At 47.2% G+C, this 18,339-nt stretch overlaps 1 protein-coding gene across 2 annotated transcripts in view; it reads left to right on the top strand.

The window, feature by feature from the left end:
• Myo18b (myosin XVIIIB) overlaps positions 1–18,339 on the top strand; it is a 208,656-nt gene that overhangs the window by 181,830 nt on the left and 8,487 nt on the right. For both annotated transcript variants that reach the window (XM_085837031.1, XM_085837032.1), the window contains exon 42: positions 231–368. In XM_085837031.1, coding sequence (XP_085693157.1) covers positions 231–368 — 138 coding nt within the window. The remainder of the gene's footprint in view (positions 1–230; positions 369–18,339) is intronic.

Genomic DNA, 18,339 nt, shown 5'->3' with positions numbered 1-18,339 from the left:
GCTGCATTTAATAGAAAGGGTATTAGAATAAAAGCAAGTGGTTTCCATCCAGACTTCAGGCATGAGTTAGGTGGCCTTGGCTAAGACCCAAGTTGTCCCCTCCAAACGCCAAAGCTTCCTCCCACCTCACAGGCCATTGCCTGTCTGTAGCACAGCATGTAGAGTACTCTTCAGGGCCCAGACTCTGGTGTGGTGGCCACTGTGCTCAGTGTCCTACCTTTGCCTTCTAGGGACAATGTCTCTGTCATCAGCTCCCAGCCAGAGGGCAGTCTACAGTCCTGGATGAGCTGTTCCCTGTCCCTGGCCACGGACTCAGTGAGAATCCCCTCTCGACAGTCAGTGGTCAGCAACTCTTTCCACAGTCCCAGGTAAGAGCCTTGCCCTGTGGCCTGCCCTTAGCCGACAGCTCCAAGACTCCTGCTTGCAGGCTGACCTTCTTGACTTCCACTTCCTGTGCTTAGGGCTGGTGACACTGCCCGGCTGTGTGGCTTTAAGTAGGTCACTTGACCTCTCAGGGCCTGAGAAGTGTGGAGTCTGGCGCTGTTTACTGACTTGGAAGATGGTCAGGGTGCAGCTGTAACACTGTAACACTGTAACACAGATCTCCATTTTGAATAGTGCCGCTTGAACAAAGGGTAACCAATCTTTATCACTGCTTCTGTCGCAGGTGTCAGACGAGCGATTCTTTGGTTTATAAATAAGCATGGTCAGTTACGTTTGTTTCAGTTTTGGATGACATTCTTGAGTGGAATCATAAAGAAAGTTGAGCTAAAGCCAGGCACAGGGCTGCCATGCCTGGGAGCTCAGCTGCTCTGGAGGCAGGAGGTTGAGGAAGGATTTCTTAAGCTGAGAAATGTGAAGCCAGCCTTGTAATATGGCAAGCTGCCGACTTTATACGGAGAGAAAAGTATATTGTACTGTGTTTCTCAGGGAGAAAAGTTATTTTTTATCGTGAATGCAACTAAGATTTTGTAATCCTGGGACTAGAGAGATGGCTCAGCACTTGCCAAGGACCTGGGTTCAGTTCCCAGCTCCCACATCGGGCAGCTCACAACCACTTCAGCTCCAGGGGATAAAATACCTTTTGTTCTAGACTCCTAAATCAACTGCACTCAAGTGTCAGACACACAAGCCTACTAATAATTATTTATAATAATTAAGTATTATACTTAAAGCTTTTTTATTTATTTTGCTTTTTTCTGATTATAATGGGATTACATCATTTCCCCCTCCCCTTTCCCCCATCTAAATCCTCCTATGTAACCAACCCTCTTTGCTCTCTTTCAATAGTATGACTTCTATTCCACTAATTGTTATATATATACACGAGAGAGAGGGAGAGGGTGAGGGTGAGGGAGAAGGAGAGGGAGAGGGAGAGGGAGAGGGAGAGGGAGAGGGAGAGGGAGAGGGAGAGGGAGAGGGAGAGGGAGAGGGAGAGGGAGAGGGAGAGGGAGAGGGAGAGGGAGAGGGAGAGGGAGAGAGAGAATGTTGTCCTAAATATATAAATACAATCTGCTCGGTCTTCATAATCCTAGTTGTACCTGTATGTTTTCAGGGTTGCCTATTTGGTATTGGAACACACCAGTTGGTGTATTCTTCCTGATCAGGGAAAGACTATTTCTCTGGCTCTAAGCACTCCTTAGTTGTCTACAGTTCTTTGTGTAGGGTTGAGGACTTGCAGGCTTCCTCCCATGACCGTCCATCCAATTTAGCGTGTCTGCTGATGTCTTTCTTGTTCAGGTTAGGTTAGGTGGCCATGTTGATGAGACTTCATGCATGTAGCTTCCGACACTCCTCGGAGAGGAAATCTCACAGCAAGCTCCCAGATCCTCCCGCTCTGGCATTCTTTCTGCCCCCTCTTCTGAAATGTTCCCTGAGCCTCAGGTGCAAGAGTTGTATTATAAATGTTTCCATTGAGACTGGGCTCCAGAACTCTGCATTTTGATTGGTTGTGGTTTCTTCTGTAACAGTTGCCATCTGTTGCAAAGAGAAGTATCCTTGATAAGGGGTGAGGACTATACTTACCTGTGGGTGTAAGGAGGAATGTTTAGAGTGTAGTTAGGGATTGTGCTGTGCACAATAAAGTGGTGGTTGTAAGTTCTCCTCCAATGTCCATGGCTTCCCTCTAGCGCTGGGTAGGTAAGCTGGTTGCTAGTACAGGGTATGATTTCCCTCTTATTCAGCAAGGCTTAAGAGCAATCAGAGAGCTATTGGTTACTTCCTAGGGGTGTGGACCACTACTGCACCTCAGTGTGAACATACACTACTACACCTCAGTGTGACCATGCATCCCTGCACTGCAGTGTGAGCATGCACCCCTGATCCCCTGCACCTCAGGGTTATCCTGCCGTGCTGTTTAGTGTTACAGTTCATAGGCATCAAAGCTGGGTATGAATGTTGGTTGCTTGCCTCCGTTGTAAGCTTGAATGGCACCTTCTGTACCGTGAAAGCCAGTCCTCAGGAGGAGGCATTCAGTTCAGTTCTAAGTCAGTAGACAGTCAGGGTTCTCTAGGCTCTGTGTCTGAAGTGCATGGTGTCTCCAGCAATAGGGACTTAACTTTCACCTCTGGGAGGCTGCCAAAGGCAATGGCAAAAGCCTTTGGGATTTTCTTAGATAACCCTGACCAAAAGCTCAAAGGGGGAGCTTCCCATGTGTGGTGCTGGGGTTTATCTTAAATAGTCTTTGGCTCTTGAAGACAGCATTGTGAGCCCAGATGACAGTCTTTTATTTAGTCACGTACTCATGTGCGTGATAAGTGTTTTCACGTAGACAGTTAACAGGGTGATTCCTAATGACTGTTCTTCCTCCTCCTCTTCTTTGTATGCATCTTCCTGCAGTCCCCTGGTTAGAGTCTCCCCCAGTTCTTCTATCAGGTCACTTCTATTAGACTCTTCCCCCCGCCCACCCCGCAATGGTCCTGTTTTACTTCTGCAGTTACCCGATGTCTTAGTTACAGTTTTACTGCTGTGAACAGACACAGGAAAGTCTTATAAGGACAACATTTAAATGGGGCTGAGGTTCAGTCCATTATCATCAAGGCAGGAGCATGGCAGCGTCCAGGCAGGCATGGTGCAAGAGATGCTGGGAGTTCTACATCTTCATCTGAAGACTGCTAGGGGAATATTGGCAAGGATGAGGGTCTTAATGACCATACCCACAGTGACACACTTCCTCCAACAAGGCCACACCTCCTAATAGTGCCACTCTCTGGGCCAACCATATATAAACCACCATACCTGAGGATCTGTACTGACATCTGAAGACCTGGAATTGGGAGCCTCTGGTGAAATGGAACCTGTGACTTTTGTCTCTCTGGGTCCCTGGGTCCTCCGTTAATATGATCCTCCTCCATGATCTTTTGTAGTTCCATCCATTTGCCTGAAAATTCATGGTTTCATTCTTCTTTATGTTCCACAGTGCACATGGGTACCACGTTTTCATTTCTCATTGTTTGTTGGAGGACATTTATGTGGTGTCTGTTTCCTGGTTACTGTGAATAGAGCAATAAAAAACATGACTGTAGCTAAGCAGAGATCTGTGGGATGGGGCGTGGAGTCCTTTGGCACATGCCAGGGAGGGGAGTGTGGCTGTGTCATATTGTAATTTATTTTAAGACCCTGCTCTTAGTCAGTACTCACTGCTATAGAAGAGACCGAAGGGGAGGGTTGCCAGTGCACAGACTGTAGTCAGTACTCATTCTTCCAGACCTTTATTATGTCTGGCTGTGTGAGCTAGGCAGGTCTCTTGGCTCCTCTGCTCCCATGTCCTCACTATGAAGCCAGGGAAGTTGTCACATGTCATGAGATGAAGGCTGCACATGCTGGTTTCACAGCATCTAGAAAGAGATCTACCACAAAACTGTGTCGGTAGCACAAGCCTCTACGCAGTGCTCTGAGGAATTCCAGGAAGTGGGTAGCTCTGCTCACTTGTCACAGAAGATGATCTGAGGGCCAGAGAGGATGAGCAGGTCTGATCTTCACTCAGGCAGGGCATCCCCAGTGGCCCAAGTGTCCTCTGCTAGTCCTAGGTCGGGTTTTTGTGTTAATTTTTTTTTAATTAACTTACAGACCAGTGGATTTCCAAGGCTTTGTCATGCATTCTGATTTTTTATTAGTGTTATTAGTTTTATTAGTTTTATTAATCCCCCCCATTCTCCTCTATAAAACTTCCTGTCTCTACTGAAACCTTTAACCATTAGGCTTTTGCCTCTCTCCTTGCATGGCCCCTGTGTTCTACTGTTCCCTCTGATTTTTGTTTGGATTGGAAGATTCCAGGTTTCCTTTACAACTTTTTCGTGCACGCTTTGTTTTTGTTAAGCGCCCCCCCTTCCTCACCCCCTCTCCTCCTATGTTTATACCCCTCCATCTCCATTTTACCTCATCCACTTTCATTTTACCTGTATTTTATCACCCCCCACTCTTAAACTGTCAACCCCATTTCTGGTTTTCTAGCTTCCAGATACGCCTTGTTAAGCATACAAAATAAAAGATTTAAAGTAAGTATTCCCAGGAGTTGGGTCATGCAGAGTTTGTCTTTGGGGTTAGGGTGATGTCATTTCCTGTAAGTTTTCCCAGTTCTATCTGCTTATCTTTGAATTTCATAATTTCATTTCTTTTTAATGGCTGAATAATATTCTGCTGTGCATGACCACATTTTCCTTACCTGCTCTGCAGACGGCCATCTGGGTTCATGCTGTTCTCTGGCTTCCGAGAACAGACCAGCCGTGGACGAGGCTGAGCAGGCACCTTTGTGGTAGGGTAGACTCTTTAGGTTCTTATCTCGGAGCGGTAGAGCTGGGTATACGGACCTTCTGGTGTCCACAGTGGCTGCTCAGGTGCATGTGACCACCAACAGCCTGTCACCATCCACATCAGCCTTTGTTACCGTTTTTATCCTCATTTCTGCCATCCTGACTGGAAACCCCTCCCTTTAAGTGTATTTATAACTGAAAATTCTGCACATCTTTGGATGGAAGGGAACCCTGGGGTGATTTAGTTAAATATGCTCACTAGAAAGACTGAGACCTGAACATGAAAGTATGTGGCCCACATTGATTATGAGGACTGGTGCCAAGGCCACGGATCTTCACTTACTTATAATCTCTTTCATCTATCTATCTACCTATCCAGTCATCTATCTATCTACTATTTATCCAGTCATCCATCTATCCATTCATCTATCTACTATCTATCCATTCATCTATCTATTTGTCTATTCATTCATCTATCCATCTATCTATCTATCTATCTATCTATCTATCTATCTATCTATCTATCTATCTAATATAATACTGAGGCTACAGGACCCTGAGGCAACGTCAGATAAATATATCTTAGGGCTCAGCCTTTTCCCCCTTTACAGTCCCGGATCTCAGTCAGAGTGAGTGGTTCCACAGTTGAGATGCATTCTTTCCATATCAATTAAGATAGTCTCCAATAGCCATGCGAAGAGACTCTCATCCCAGATAATTCTAGATCCTGTCAAATTGAGCTTGATTTAGTTCCACACCCCATTTTCAAGATCAGTGAACAATAAGTATGCTAATCACCCAGTGAACTGGGTAACAACCTAGTGAATAGGCTAATCACCTGGTGAGTGTGTCAATTGCCTGGTGAATATACTAATCCCCTAGTGAATATGCTAATTGACTGGTGAATATGCTAATTGACTGGTGAATGTGCTAATCCCCTAGTGAATATGCCAATTGACTGGCAGATATGTTAATCCCCTAGTGAATATGCCAATTGACTGGCAGATATGTTAATCCCCTAGTGAATATGCCAATTGATTGGCAGATATGTTAATCCCCTAGTGAATATGCCAATTGATTGGTAGATATGTTAATCCCCTAGTGAATATGCTAATTGGTGAATATGCTAATCCCCTAGTGAACACTCTAATCACCTGGTGAACAAGCTAATCACCTGGTCGAAAAGCTACTTGCAGTGGTTATCTCTCTGCTCCCCTCACCCCCATCTTATCACAGGTACAGAGACTTTCTCCACATGGGTTCCTGGAGAATTCTTGCTTAGGAATCCCAGTGTAATTGTACAGAATTTTAAACTCCCCTTTCTCCCTTCAAGGGACTAGAATTCAAACCTATGTCTGATTTATGAGAAATATTTGTAGCTGGATTTAAAGTGCCCAAGCTGAATTGTTTTTTAAAAAAGAAATCTCCATTAGAAAAGAGTTGGATAACAGAACAAATACAGTTATTATGGTAACAAAGGCAGTATTAGATTTTGTCTGAAAAATCAGAAGAAGAAATGAAAGGTAAGACTGAATGTGTACGAGAAAAAAGGGGTTAATTTCTCCATTACCATGAATTAAACAAAATGATTCACCTCAGGGTCTTTTTACCCATGGGTGTGTGCGGCGAGTCTTCCTAAGTCAGTCAATATTTTAAAGAATAAGCTTAGAAAAAAGACCACACCCCCTGTCCACTCTTTAACCTTAGCTCTCTAGCAAAATGGTCAGCCCTCTTCCATTTGGTGTGGCCCCCCTCCCACACCAAATGTTTATTTATAAACATCTGCACTGATACAGCAGGTAGCACCCATAGGAGCTTTTAGAAGGCATAGCTGATGTACTGGTGGTGTGTGCTCTTTATAAATCCTATGGTGTCTTTCCATCCACAGTGTGTCTTGGGATTTTTCTTTACAGGGCCCATGACTCTATCTTGAATCCCCATGGGAATTCTTAAGCTCTAAGTTGCTCTATTTAGCTGTGAAGACCATATTTCACTTTTTGCTTTTCAGACACTTGCCACAAGCTTGTAGGGCTTCAACAAATCCATGTCCTTATGTGTTAACTCCCCGGGGTCAAAGGGGACTTGTGTTTTGAACTTGAATAGCTGTCAGTCACAAAATCAGCACTGTGTCCCAACCTAGATGGGGGTGGGGGTGGGGTAGCACCTGCAAACCTAGCCCTGAATTACCTAGTGCTTGACAGGGCTCCATTAGGGTGCTTCTTGGACATTTCCAGTTTGGATGATAGAGAAGGTCACTCTAAAAACAGAAGGGGTTGGGGACTTCTGCCAGGATCCGAGAGCATTGGCATGTTATTTACAAGAGGATGTCAGCTCCAAAGAAATACAACAAAGCGTTGTGACTTATGGCCAGCTGGGACCAAGCAGCTACCACTGATAAATGTGAGCTCTTCTGGAGACAGACACTAAATTACCTCCTTGGCCCCAGAGGGGGAGCTTAAGGCTTGGTGGTGGCAGCTGACTTGTTTCAGTACCCCCCCCCCAGACATCTAGGGTGGGTGCTTCTAGGACTGCTCAGGGGTATGGGTAGAAGATGTTCTTCCCTGAGTCCTGCTGCATCTAGCACCCACTTCCTGTCCTCTGAGACCATCTCCCTGATGGAACCCTTTCAAGAGCCTGGCTCTCTCACTTCCTTGGACATTTAGGGCTTTTCTAAGAGGGTCTGGGCCATTTCATTCTTGCCCCTCACTCCACAACCAACAGAGCCCCAGCCTTGGTCACAGGTTCTGTTTGTTACATGCTGGCAGTGGGCATTGCTCAGTTTCCATCCTCAAGGGAACAGCTACCGCTCTGCTCTACCCAGCATCCTTCCCTCTCCTGCTCCCTCACCCTCCCTCCCTCCCTGCTCTTCGATCCTCTGCTTCCTGACTCTACCATCGCTTCACATAGGACTGATTCCTCTCACCCTCTGTCCACATCCAGGCTTCTCAAAAGGGGAGGCTTCATGCCCTTCTTCACTTCCTCTCTCCGTGAGTGTGCCCTGGTTTACCTTATCCCCAAACCTGCTCTCACCACTTCACTGGAACTTTCTTTGGTTCCAGTGAAAGAACTTTTCTTTCTTTTGTTTGTGTTGATCTGTGTCTGGTTTTGTTTGTTTTAGGCAGGGCCTCTGTATGAACTCTGCCTGCCCTGGAACTTGCTCTGTAGACCAGGCTGGCCTTACTCTCACAGAGGTCTGCCTGCCTCTGTCTCCTAACCCCCAGTGCTGGGATTGAAGGTGTGTGTCACCATGAACTTTCCTATTGTGCTAGCAGCTTCCAAGGAGACACAGTAGAGCCCCCATCCCCCACACTGTCTTTTTCTTGATTTTTTTTCAGTGTCTGCAGCATCCAACCCTCTACAGAGCTTGGTTCCCAACTGCGCCCACCTCTCTCCCTCAAGATTCTCCTTAAACAACCCTTTCTGTAGCTTTTCCTTTCCACAACCCTTTCTGTAGCTTTTCCTTTCCACCCCCTCCACAAACGCTATGGTATCAGGTACAGTCACCCACTTCTCTCCTCACCCAAGGACAAGCAATCTGTTCTCTTGTGGTTTTTGGCTCCACAGCCACAAAACTTCTCAGATCTAGCACAGTGGTTCTGGTCAGTGTTAGTGACCTGCCGGTCATCCCACAGTCAGCCCTGGTGACCTGTCAATCATCCCATAGTCAGAGGGATGGTGACCTGTCAGTCATCCCAACAGTCAGTGCTGGTGACCTGTCAGCCATCCCAACAGTCAGCCCTGGTGGCCTGTCACTCATCCCACAGTCAGCCCTGGTGACCTGTCAGTCATCCCAACAGTCAGCCCTGGTGACCTGTCACTCATCCCACAGTCAGCCCTGGTGACCTGTCAATCATTCCACAGTCAGTACTGGTGACCTGTCAGTCATCCCAACAGTCAGCCCTGGTGACCTGTCAGTCACCCCACAGTCAGCCCTGGTGACCTGTCAATCATTCCACAGTCAGTGCTGGTGACCTGTCAGTCATCCCAACAGTCAGCCCTGGTGATCTGTCAGTCATCCCACAGTCAGCCCTGGTGACCTGTCAATCATCCCATAGTCAGTGCTGTTGACCTGTCAGTCATCCCAATATTCAACCCTGGTGACCTGTCAGCCATCCCACAGTCAGTCCTGGTGACCTGTCAGTCATCCCACAGTCAGCTCTGATGACCTGTCAGTCATCCCACAGTCAGTGCTGGTGACCGCTTGTTCAGCCATAGTCAGCACTGGGGCATTTGGAGTTCTCTCTGGGCTCTCTCCTGAAGACATGTCACAGTGCTTATGGAGGTCAGGCTATAAAAGATTCTACCTCACACAACCATGGAGTTCTTAATTGCCGTGTAATCACCTCTAATTACTGCTGTCCTGACTGAATGGTATCACTTAGTCTGACTAAAAGATGGCATTACAACCTTGCTCCTCCCCTGGATGGGAAATTTTCTTTATAATCACTCCGCCCATACTCTTGGCTTGATCTTTTCTTCTTCTTCTTCTTCTTCTTCTTCTTCTTCTTCTTCTTTTTTAAATCTATTTAAAAGAAAATAATCTAGCTGCACAACAGCACCGCCATCCTACCCTACCCTGCTTGGTGTTATTTTATTTGGTTCACTGGAATTAGTAAAAAAGGTCTAAATTACAGGGTATTGTTTATAAAACAAAATAAAGTTGTGTTACTTAAGGAAATGCAATTACTCTGCCCCAGACTAAAGCCAAGGAAAGCCAAGGACCCGTCAGGAGTGTTGCTTCCATGATTAGATAAGACTCGGCGGTAATTAGCTCATTAATTATAGATACGTGAATGGATGGGTCTTAGCTTAAAAACCTTGTTCTCCGAGTAGGCTCCCTTGTCTCTGCCAGTCCTGTTTCTACACGACTCGGTGTTTACCCATCTCTGTAGCTTAGAACGGGTGCACAGGGTGAACACACTCTGAACATTCTTGGTGATTGGGCCTCTTGGGAAGAGGGCTCCTTGTCTTCCTAGGCATGAGGGTTCTCTATGTACTCAACAGTATCAGGGGGCCAGTAGGAAAGATGCTGAGCTGCGGGGGGGGGGGGGGGAGGGATACTCAGTGTGAACCCTTGGCCCCAAGCTGTGGAGAGCGCTGGTGCGCTGGTCAGAGAGACCAAAGCAATCTATGGTGGATTCAGGGCTTGTCCCCCAGGACCCATGTGACTCCTGAAAGGGCTTCCGTGTTCTTTTCTGTCTAGAAGCCCAAGTTCTAGCTAGTGAGGTCCAGGAAACATTTGGAAAATGGGAGTCATGTGGCTGAGGATGTGGCCGAGTGGGTAAAGTGTTAACTACACGTAAGAGGCACATAAAGGCGTGGATCTATAACTTCATCACTGGGGAGATGGAGGCAGTGAGATCCTTGGTGTTTACTGGCCTGACAGCCTAGCCAGTCTGATACCTCCTGGTTCAGTGTTAGCTGGTTTCAGAAAGCAAGGTAGTTAAAGAACAAGACACCAGATATTAACCTGTGTCCTGCAGGAACACACGTGAATGCACATACGCATGCATGCACACGCACACACACACACACACACACACACACACACACAAATCTTAGGCTCACCTAAATGAACTTCCAATGACTGGAATCAATCACTAGGGATAAATGAGCTGGAAGTCTGACTGACTTCAAGTTTTGTTAAGTAAACTTATTACTGAAATGTACATATAAGCAGGTACATCTTGACATAGCATTCAAACACTGACCAAAGCTGTATTGTTGCCATCTAAGCCTCCTTGGCCCACTAACATCTTGGTCTCCTCCCTCTGCAAAGATAACCTCCCCGTGCTGACTTCTAACACCCTCCATCAGAAGGACCTGTCTTTGAACTTAATGCATATGGCAGTCCCTTGTGTGTGTGCACTTCGTGAAGCTGCTTCCTCCCTTCCATGTTTATGTTTAGTCTATGAGGTTGGTCTGCACTGTTGTATATAACAACCTGGTGGATCCTGGGTGCCGTAGTCCATCTTGGTTACATTCCCAGGAACGTCTGCATCTCCTCCCAGGGAACAGGGTTGTCCATGTTGGGGGCAGTAGCTGCTGGTCTCTAGTGTGCAGAGGTGGGGGACACTGCCAGACATCTTATGACCTACATGACAACACCCCTTCCACAAGGAAGCTTGTCCCGAAATCCACGGGACCATCTGAGTCACCACCATCTCCTTCACATCTTGTGCTTTACCTCCTAACTCCAGGAATGGCTTGTTTTTGATAAAGTCAGTCAGACAGTTAGCTGAGTGCTTCCAGAAGCTGCTGACACAGGGACTGGGTTCCCCACTGATGTTGGGCATGTTCATGGTCTAAACGCCAGAGCAACCTAGCTGGCTGCAGCCCATCTTTATTTGATCCAGTATACCCCTCCTTCTATCTCCACTATGAGAACCCTCCTGTCTTCTGTGTTGGCCTCTAGCTCTGTCCAGATCCTCAGTCAGTACCTGGGTGACCTTCAGTTTCTGTTTCTTCGTTGGCATTTTGGACCCTTCCTCCTTTGCCAGTCACCCTGATACACGGATTTTTCTGGAACATTTGTGAGCATTGGGTTCTTCCTAGATGAGCCCTGATGTGAGGGATACTGCTGATAGCATCTGTGCATGTACCTTCCGCTGCAGGGTGATGCAGTTTTGTCTGACGGGTGCAGACCAGGGCTCCCAGGGGTACTACAACCCTAGTCAGTTCTAGCCAAGTAGTAACACAGAGTTGTCAGTGCCCTGAGTCCTAGGAACCTCTTTTTGCCATCTTTAAAAATTAGCAATTCTAGCAGAAATGACGAGAGTCACATATCAGTTTTAGTCCGTGCTTCCCATGTAACAAACCTTTCCACCTATGTTTTCAGCCAAGGCTGTTTTCTACAAAGTCTGATGAAGTCGTTTCTTTGTTTCTCCTCCCGTTCTCCACTCCGGTTTTGACTTGTTAGTGATCTATAGCAAATCCTTGCCTATTCCAGACATAAGTTCTCTGTAGGGGAAACGGATCCCCGCTCCTTCAGAGGCTGACTGATCTTTAGAAGCCAATCGACTGCTGTTTGGGTAAATGGCTTTCTACCACACTGTCACCCTATTGATAATCCCCCTTTATATTTAGTACTGCACTGTGATCCAACTAATAATTTCCCTCCATTTCATCTTCAAGTTCTGGCTGCCTCAGTGACTCTCTGAAATTCTTTAAATCTAAATCCAGCTTGTCTGGTTTTCCTAAGTAAGGATTTGGTGCAGATGGATCCAACACATCTGGATGCTGCTGGGACTTTCAAACTTCTTTTGCTAAAATTAATATATTTGTTTGTTTTCATGTGTCTCAGGGTCTCTCCCCTTCTCCTTCAGTTATAGCTCGGTGGCCTTACTTCTTCTTCTGGATGATCATCTCCTTGAACTAATGGCTAATTCACTTTCACAGCCTGAAGCATGGAAGCACTCAGTAAATGGGTCTAGGCAGATGTAAGAATGGAGAGAGATGGATAGATGAGTGGATGGATGGATGGACTGATGGATGGATGAACAAATGAATGGATGGATGGATGGATGGACTGATAGATGGATGAAGAGATGGATTGAGGGAGGAAAGAAGGGATGAATAAGGGGATGGGTGAATGGAGGAATGGAGGGATGGGTGGATAATTTCCTTCCGCTTAGAACTACATTATGAGAGGAACCTGCCTTTATGAATACGTCTACAGTTTGCCAGCAGTTGCCATTGTGCCATACCCAGTTGAGGTCCAGGGATGGGAAGTGACACCGTCTGCTGAGGATTTGCTTAAAGAATGCTGATCCACACAAATCCACAGTCTGGTTGGAGATCTTAATCACATCTCATATCTTTCAAAACTGGGAGGAAAAAAGTTCAAAAGTTTCAACAGTAGAACCAGTGTGTCCCACTCTCCCAGTACAGGACTAGGGAGGTCACTGATGCTCTCTGTCTAGGGGCAAGATAGAAGACTTACAGGAGCTGAGGCTGCAGCACCAGCATGGACCTGATCCCTGGAGGTGGACAGCGCTCTGTAGAAATGAGGCCAGACTCTTGGAGAACGTGTTCAGGGCTGCATGCTCAACACCGTTTTTCAAGCTATTGTTTTTAAGTCACAGGAAGTGGCTTTGGCTAACTGAGGTCTGATTGAAGCATCCTACATAAGGCAGATATGGCTGCCCTCTGCCCTCCTCACAGCATTCCTCTCTGCTCTCTCACTCGCTCCAGTCCGTAAATCCTTTCAGGGACCTTGACTCTGGGACTTCATAAAGGAAAGATGTGTATGGTTAAGAAGCACACATTATTTAGAGGAGAGATATAGTAAGCATGAAATTATAATACAGAATTATAATACAGGAGCATTGGGGGTGTTGAGAGCCCTGGGGGCCAGCCTGGCTTCAGAGGCATTGATTTCTCAGTGGGACTGATCACTGAATGGTGGTAAATGGGTCAAATTTTATATATACAGCAAGGGACCCTTGTAAGATTCTGCTTGACTCCTCTGCATCCCTCCCCCCATCTCTCTTCCTTTCTTCCTATTTTAGGTGTGCACAAGGTCCATATGTGTTTGTCCATGTTTGTGTGTGTCATGCCTGTGCAGGTCAGAGGTCAGCATCAGGGATTTTCCTTCATCAACATTCATCTTGATTTTCCAGACAAGGCTTTTCACTGAACCCAGAGCTCATGGATTCAGCTTACATCTTTGGCTAGCAAGCCCTGGGGCTCTGCTTATCTCCATCCTCCCTGTGCCAGGATCACAGGTGCTCGTGGCTGAGCCGAGCTGCTTATGTGGATATTGGGGATCTCTGGTTCTTGTCCCTGCATGGCAGGCATGTTAGTAACTGGGTCATCTCTCTCTCCATCTCCCTTTAAGGAATGATGGTGTCCAGTCACCTTGGCCTCTCCTTTACTTTGGTGGCTGTCTGAGTTTTTCAAAGCTGACGTTATTTCTGTCTCCATACCCCCCCTCCTTCTCTCACGGTTATCCCAGGCTCGCAGACATTAGCAAGCATGCGGTATCATGTTGGATTCCAATATGCATTCGCCCCAGTTGTCCCTAAACGGTCTTACATAACCCGGGGTTTTTAAAGGAAGGATCTTATGAGGAGGTTAATTGTTGTCTTTGGTTGTCTTCTAAGGCTGGTTAGGCAGATAAGCTTTGTGTTGGGGAAGTCTGAGGCTTATAGACTGACTGGGCAGGGAGCACTATAGCTCCCCACCGGGTCCCCCATTTTGTGTCTGTCTGTCTGTCCAAGCTCTACTCTTGGCCCCTCGCTCTCTGCCTCTTTCACCGAAATGGATCATCTTCACTAGGTTTCTGGAAATGATTCATTTCATCAGCACAAGCTTTGTCCACGTGTTCAGAGTGCAGAACTTGTTCAGAGTGCGGAACTGTAAGTGCGTGTGTAATCTGCAGTGCTCAAATCAGGACCTCTTGAAAAAGCCCTCCCATCTCCTCCTCTAAGTCTTCCATTTCCATGTGCTGGGATTTTTTTAGAGGCCTCCAGTTCTTGCAAAATACATCACAAGTTCCAGTAGACTTTGGTGTCTGTGCCTCGGTATAGGACATGGGACTGCACTTGGTTCTTATCTGAGTCTTGATCCCTGTTCTTGGCGTCTTCACTCCCTACTCATCCCAGTCCCTGGCAAACCAGACAGACCCTGCTCCTGATGTCTGTGAGAGGGGCATGGGCAAAGCTCGAGATGCCCTGTGAAAAAAGGTCTGTGGGTGGGGTCCCCTGAGGCATCTCACCAAGCTGGCTTCTGTGTGAAGGACTGACATACACTGAAATATCACAAAGAACTGCAGACAAGACTGGCTGCTGTCCCACCCCACTGCATAACGCTTGACTTTCTCCAGTGTCCACACGATCAGTCCAGGAGAGTAGACACAGGGACAGCCTCCTGGTAACCTCTCTCCTCTTTGGCTGAGTCACTCCCTTGGTGGCCCTCGCTTCATGCCTTTCCTCTCAGCCTGTTGTCCTCACCAAGCCTCACTTCCCTGCCCTCAGTGTATAGGTAGTCATCGTTGCCTGCCAAGAGTTTTGCAGATGGAATCAGCTAATAACTGGTGGGTGGGTAGCTATCTTATCCTTCCAAATCCATGAACACCACTCATTGCCTCCCCTCTTCCAAAGCCTGAGTCATTCCACCACCTCCAGAAAGCCTGTGCTCCAGGCTCGGTACAAACGGTGAGCTCCCTTGCCAGCCCCAAAGCTACATCCATACCCTGGAACTTCCTGCAGAGCAAACCCTTCTTCACGGATGTATACAGAACTAGCACCAAAGATTTGCACTCAAAGCAGAGAAAGCATAGCCTATTTTCTGCTTCTGTATGTCAGCCCAGCCTTGAGACAGACAGACCAGACTGGGTATCCTGCAGTTCTGCTGTTCCTCAGAAAGCCCACTAGCCCCTCTGATCCTCAAAGTTCTCAACTGTAAAACGGGACAATAAAGGGTAAGGAGGAAGAATGGCTAGGAGGTGAGGATCTGGTATACCACTGGATGTAAGCCCATCTCCTTCCATTTATCATGTGTCTCGGGCTTAACATTTCTGTGCCTCTAGTATGACAAAGGAAGTTCACAGTATCATGTGCTTCAGGGAACGTGGTGCTGATGCAACCCAGTGATGTGTGTGATGTGTGCCTTGTGTTCAGTCCCAGGTACCATGCTGATCTTCAGCATTTGTTCTCTTGAACTTGGTGCTTGCACCACAGGGTTATCTTCAGAGGAAATCCACTTCTCACCCCGGACATCACGAGTATTACAGATTAAGTACATATTAATTTGCTCCATGGTTTCAGGGTGTGGGTGAGGAATAGGGGCAACGGCTCACCTCTGGGGGTGACTCATAATGTCATTAAATCTGCATTGAGACTCCTGTGGCTCCAACCGGCTCCGGCTCCAGCTGGATGCTGAGGCAGGAATTGTAAATGCCGCCATGTGGTTATATCTGACGCCAGGTCCAGAGGCCTGTGAGTTGGAACTGGCCTTTCAGCTCACTATGTCATGATGGGCATTGAGAGGATATGTGAAAACCTGGGTAAAACTTCACCTACAGACCCATCCCATCCCTCAGCCTGGGAGGGGAGGGGAGGGGACCTGGAAAGAACAAAGCACAAATGGCATCTGGCCTTTAAGGGTCCAGGTCCTAAATCTCCTTTGCAGGAAGCCCACAAGCAAGTGTTCTCACCTCAGTGAGCCTCAGATTGCCCGTATGTGAGGTGGGACAATGATACTGATCTGGGTGACATGGTACAGCGGCCTCACCACCTGCAGTCAGGATTCATAGCACAGCTGCTACAGTCACACTGGGGATAAAAACACAGGAGACACATCCACTAGACAACCTGGCAGGGGAAGGGCATGCTCTAGTAAATCCACAGGAGATCCGTTCTCAGCAGCTGGCTTCTTTTGAGCATGAGCCATACCTAGAAGTCACCTCTTCATCTCTCCTTGTCTGCTAGTACAGGTCTTATTTGTTCTTTAACATCTGTGCTCAGTGTGGGGTCTTCCTTAGCCCCAGCTATCAAGGACAAATAAGCAGACAGGTGTTAAGATGCTAAAATAGACTAGATTAGTGAAGAACAACTCTTTGAAATGAATTGGCATTCACTCATTTAAGGGTACTTGGTTTCTGAACACCCCCATCCCCACATACACACACACAGAGTTGCCAACAATTGTGATACTGTCCAGATTGGTACCCAACACACTGACGTCATTTACCTGCTGGCTGAAGAGCGGTTGGAGTGTATCGTTTAAGGAAAACGGCAAGATTGTGCGGATTTGGTACAGTTGCGGTTGTTCTTCAGAGATTTTTGATCTGGTTGAGCACACACACATGCAGAATCTGTGGCTGCTGAGGACCAACTGAGTGTGTAGATAAAACTATAAGATGTGTTGCCTACCCTGAAGTCCTGGGATGGTTGGAGGCTGACCAGCATACATACCTCATCTCTAACTCCTAATAAGACCCTGAGACCTGAGACTTGCCCCAGAAGAAGCCTAACTTGGAAAGAGGAAGATCCAGGATTTGAACCCACTATTAATTGCTTAAAGACTCATTTTCCTAACCTTGCAAATTCCAGGATTCCAAAGATTTTATATATTAGGCAACCAAACACACAGGATGTTCCTATATAAAGTTCTTATGGAATCACTGGTCAGCACTTATTGGGCTCTTCCTGTGTTCTGGGCATCAGAGAATCACTAATAACTGAACATATTGAGCTGAGAACCTACTGTGTGCCAGAGGAATGATGACTGCCCTCACCAATCCATTATGTGTTTATGCTGTATGGTGGACCAGCTAGCACTTTATACCCATTTGCTAAGCATCTGCTATGGCCTAAGGCTCTAGGCAGTGGTGGTAGACACAATGGGAATCTCTATCCTCTCTGTAACACTGGGAGGTGGATATGCCCCCTCCCATTTTTCAGTAGAGGAACTTCTGGCCTAGAGAATGTAAGGCAGCGATCCCAATGACAGCATCATTCAAGACAGTACCAGATAAGGTCCCCAGCCACCCAGATCTGATGTCAGTGACGGTGTGAGCTGTGTGTCACACACTGAGTCTGTCAAAAGGCCACAGAGACAAACGCATTGCTCTGTGTTGACTCCCCTACATGGGACTCCACCTTGGCTACCTCCTCTCTGTGTGCCACAGGGATGTTCCCTCTCTGGTGCTATGCCTAGAGGTCAAAACTCCTGCTTCTCAGGGTTGCCATGGAGGCAGAAGAGATGGTTGTCCTCTTTTCTGAGTCTAGGGCAGGGCCCAGCAGGTTAGGGTGCCATAACTATAATCACTGACTAATTCTGGATTTGAATATGAGAGCCACATCAGTGCTTGTTTTTTGGAGTGACTAAGGAACAGGCTTCGGAAGTCCCTGAGATATCTCAGGAACCTCCCTTCAGAGCCCACCCCACCCCCACCCCCACCTGACATTCATCACCCTATCTCCCAGCCACTCCACCCTCAGTACTGTAGCATCTCCTTGGCCAGTGCTCTGAGCATCAGTGGACATCTTTGATATCTAGCATACATCCATCACAAGAAGCTCTCTCTCTCTCTCTCTCTCTCTCTCTCTCTCTCTCTCTCTCTCTCTCTCTCTCTCTCTCACACACACACACACACACACACCACCACCACCACCACCACCACCACCACCACCACACACATACACACACACACACACACACACCACCACCACACATATACACACTGAGAGAGAGAGAGAGAGAGAGAGAGAGAGAGAGAGAGAGAGAGAGAGAGAGAGAGAGAGAGAGAGAGGAGAGAGAGAGAGAGACTACCCTAGAGGATACCTGGAGGGCAAGAATGAGGGTCACAGGTCTGGGTGCCTGACCACAGGCTATGTTTAAAGGCTCCAGAGCTGGGACAGGATATGCCAGCCTCAAGTGGCAGAGTCAAGATTCTTTCCCCAAAGTCCAGAGGATTTCTGGATCAATAAATCCCACAGTAGCTGCACAGAATTGGCATACAAAGAACTTCATACACAGACATCTGATGCAGACAGCCACAGGGAAGGCTGAGAGGGACCAGGGATGAGGAATTATCTGTCTCCACTTCTCACTCAACACCCCTGTCCCCTGCAGTCTCCAC

Source organism: Mus caroli, unplaced genomic scaffold (assembly GCF_978045245.1).
Source record: "Mus caroli unplaced genomic scaffold, Mus_caroli_1 scaffold_4, whole genome shotgun sequence".
Lineage (NCBI taxonomy): Eukaryota > Metazoa > Chordata > Mammalia > Rodentia > Muridae > Mus > Mus caroli.
The sequence above is the reverse complement of the archived record's forward strand: the minus strand, read 5'-3'. Positions and strand labels throughout refer to the sequence as shown.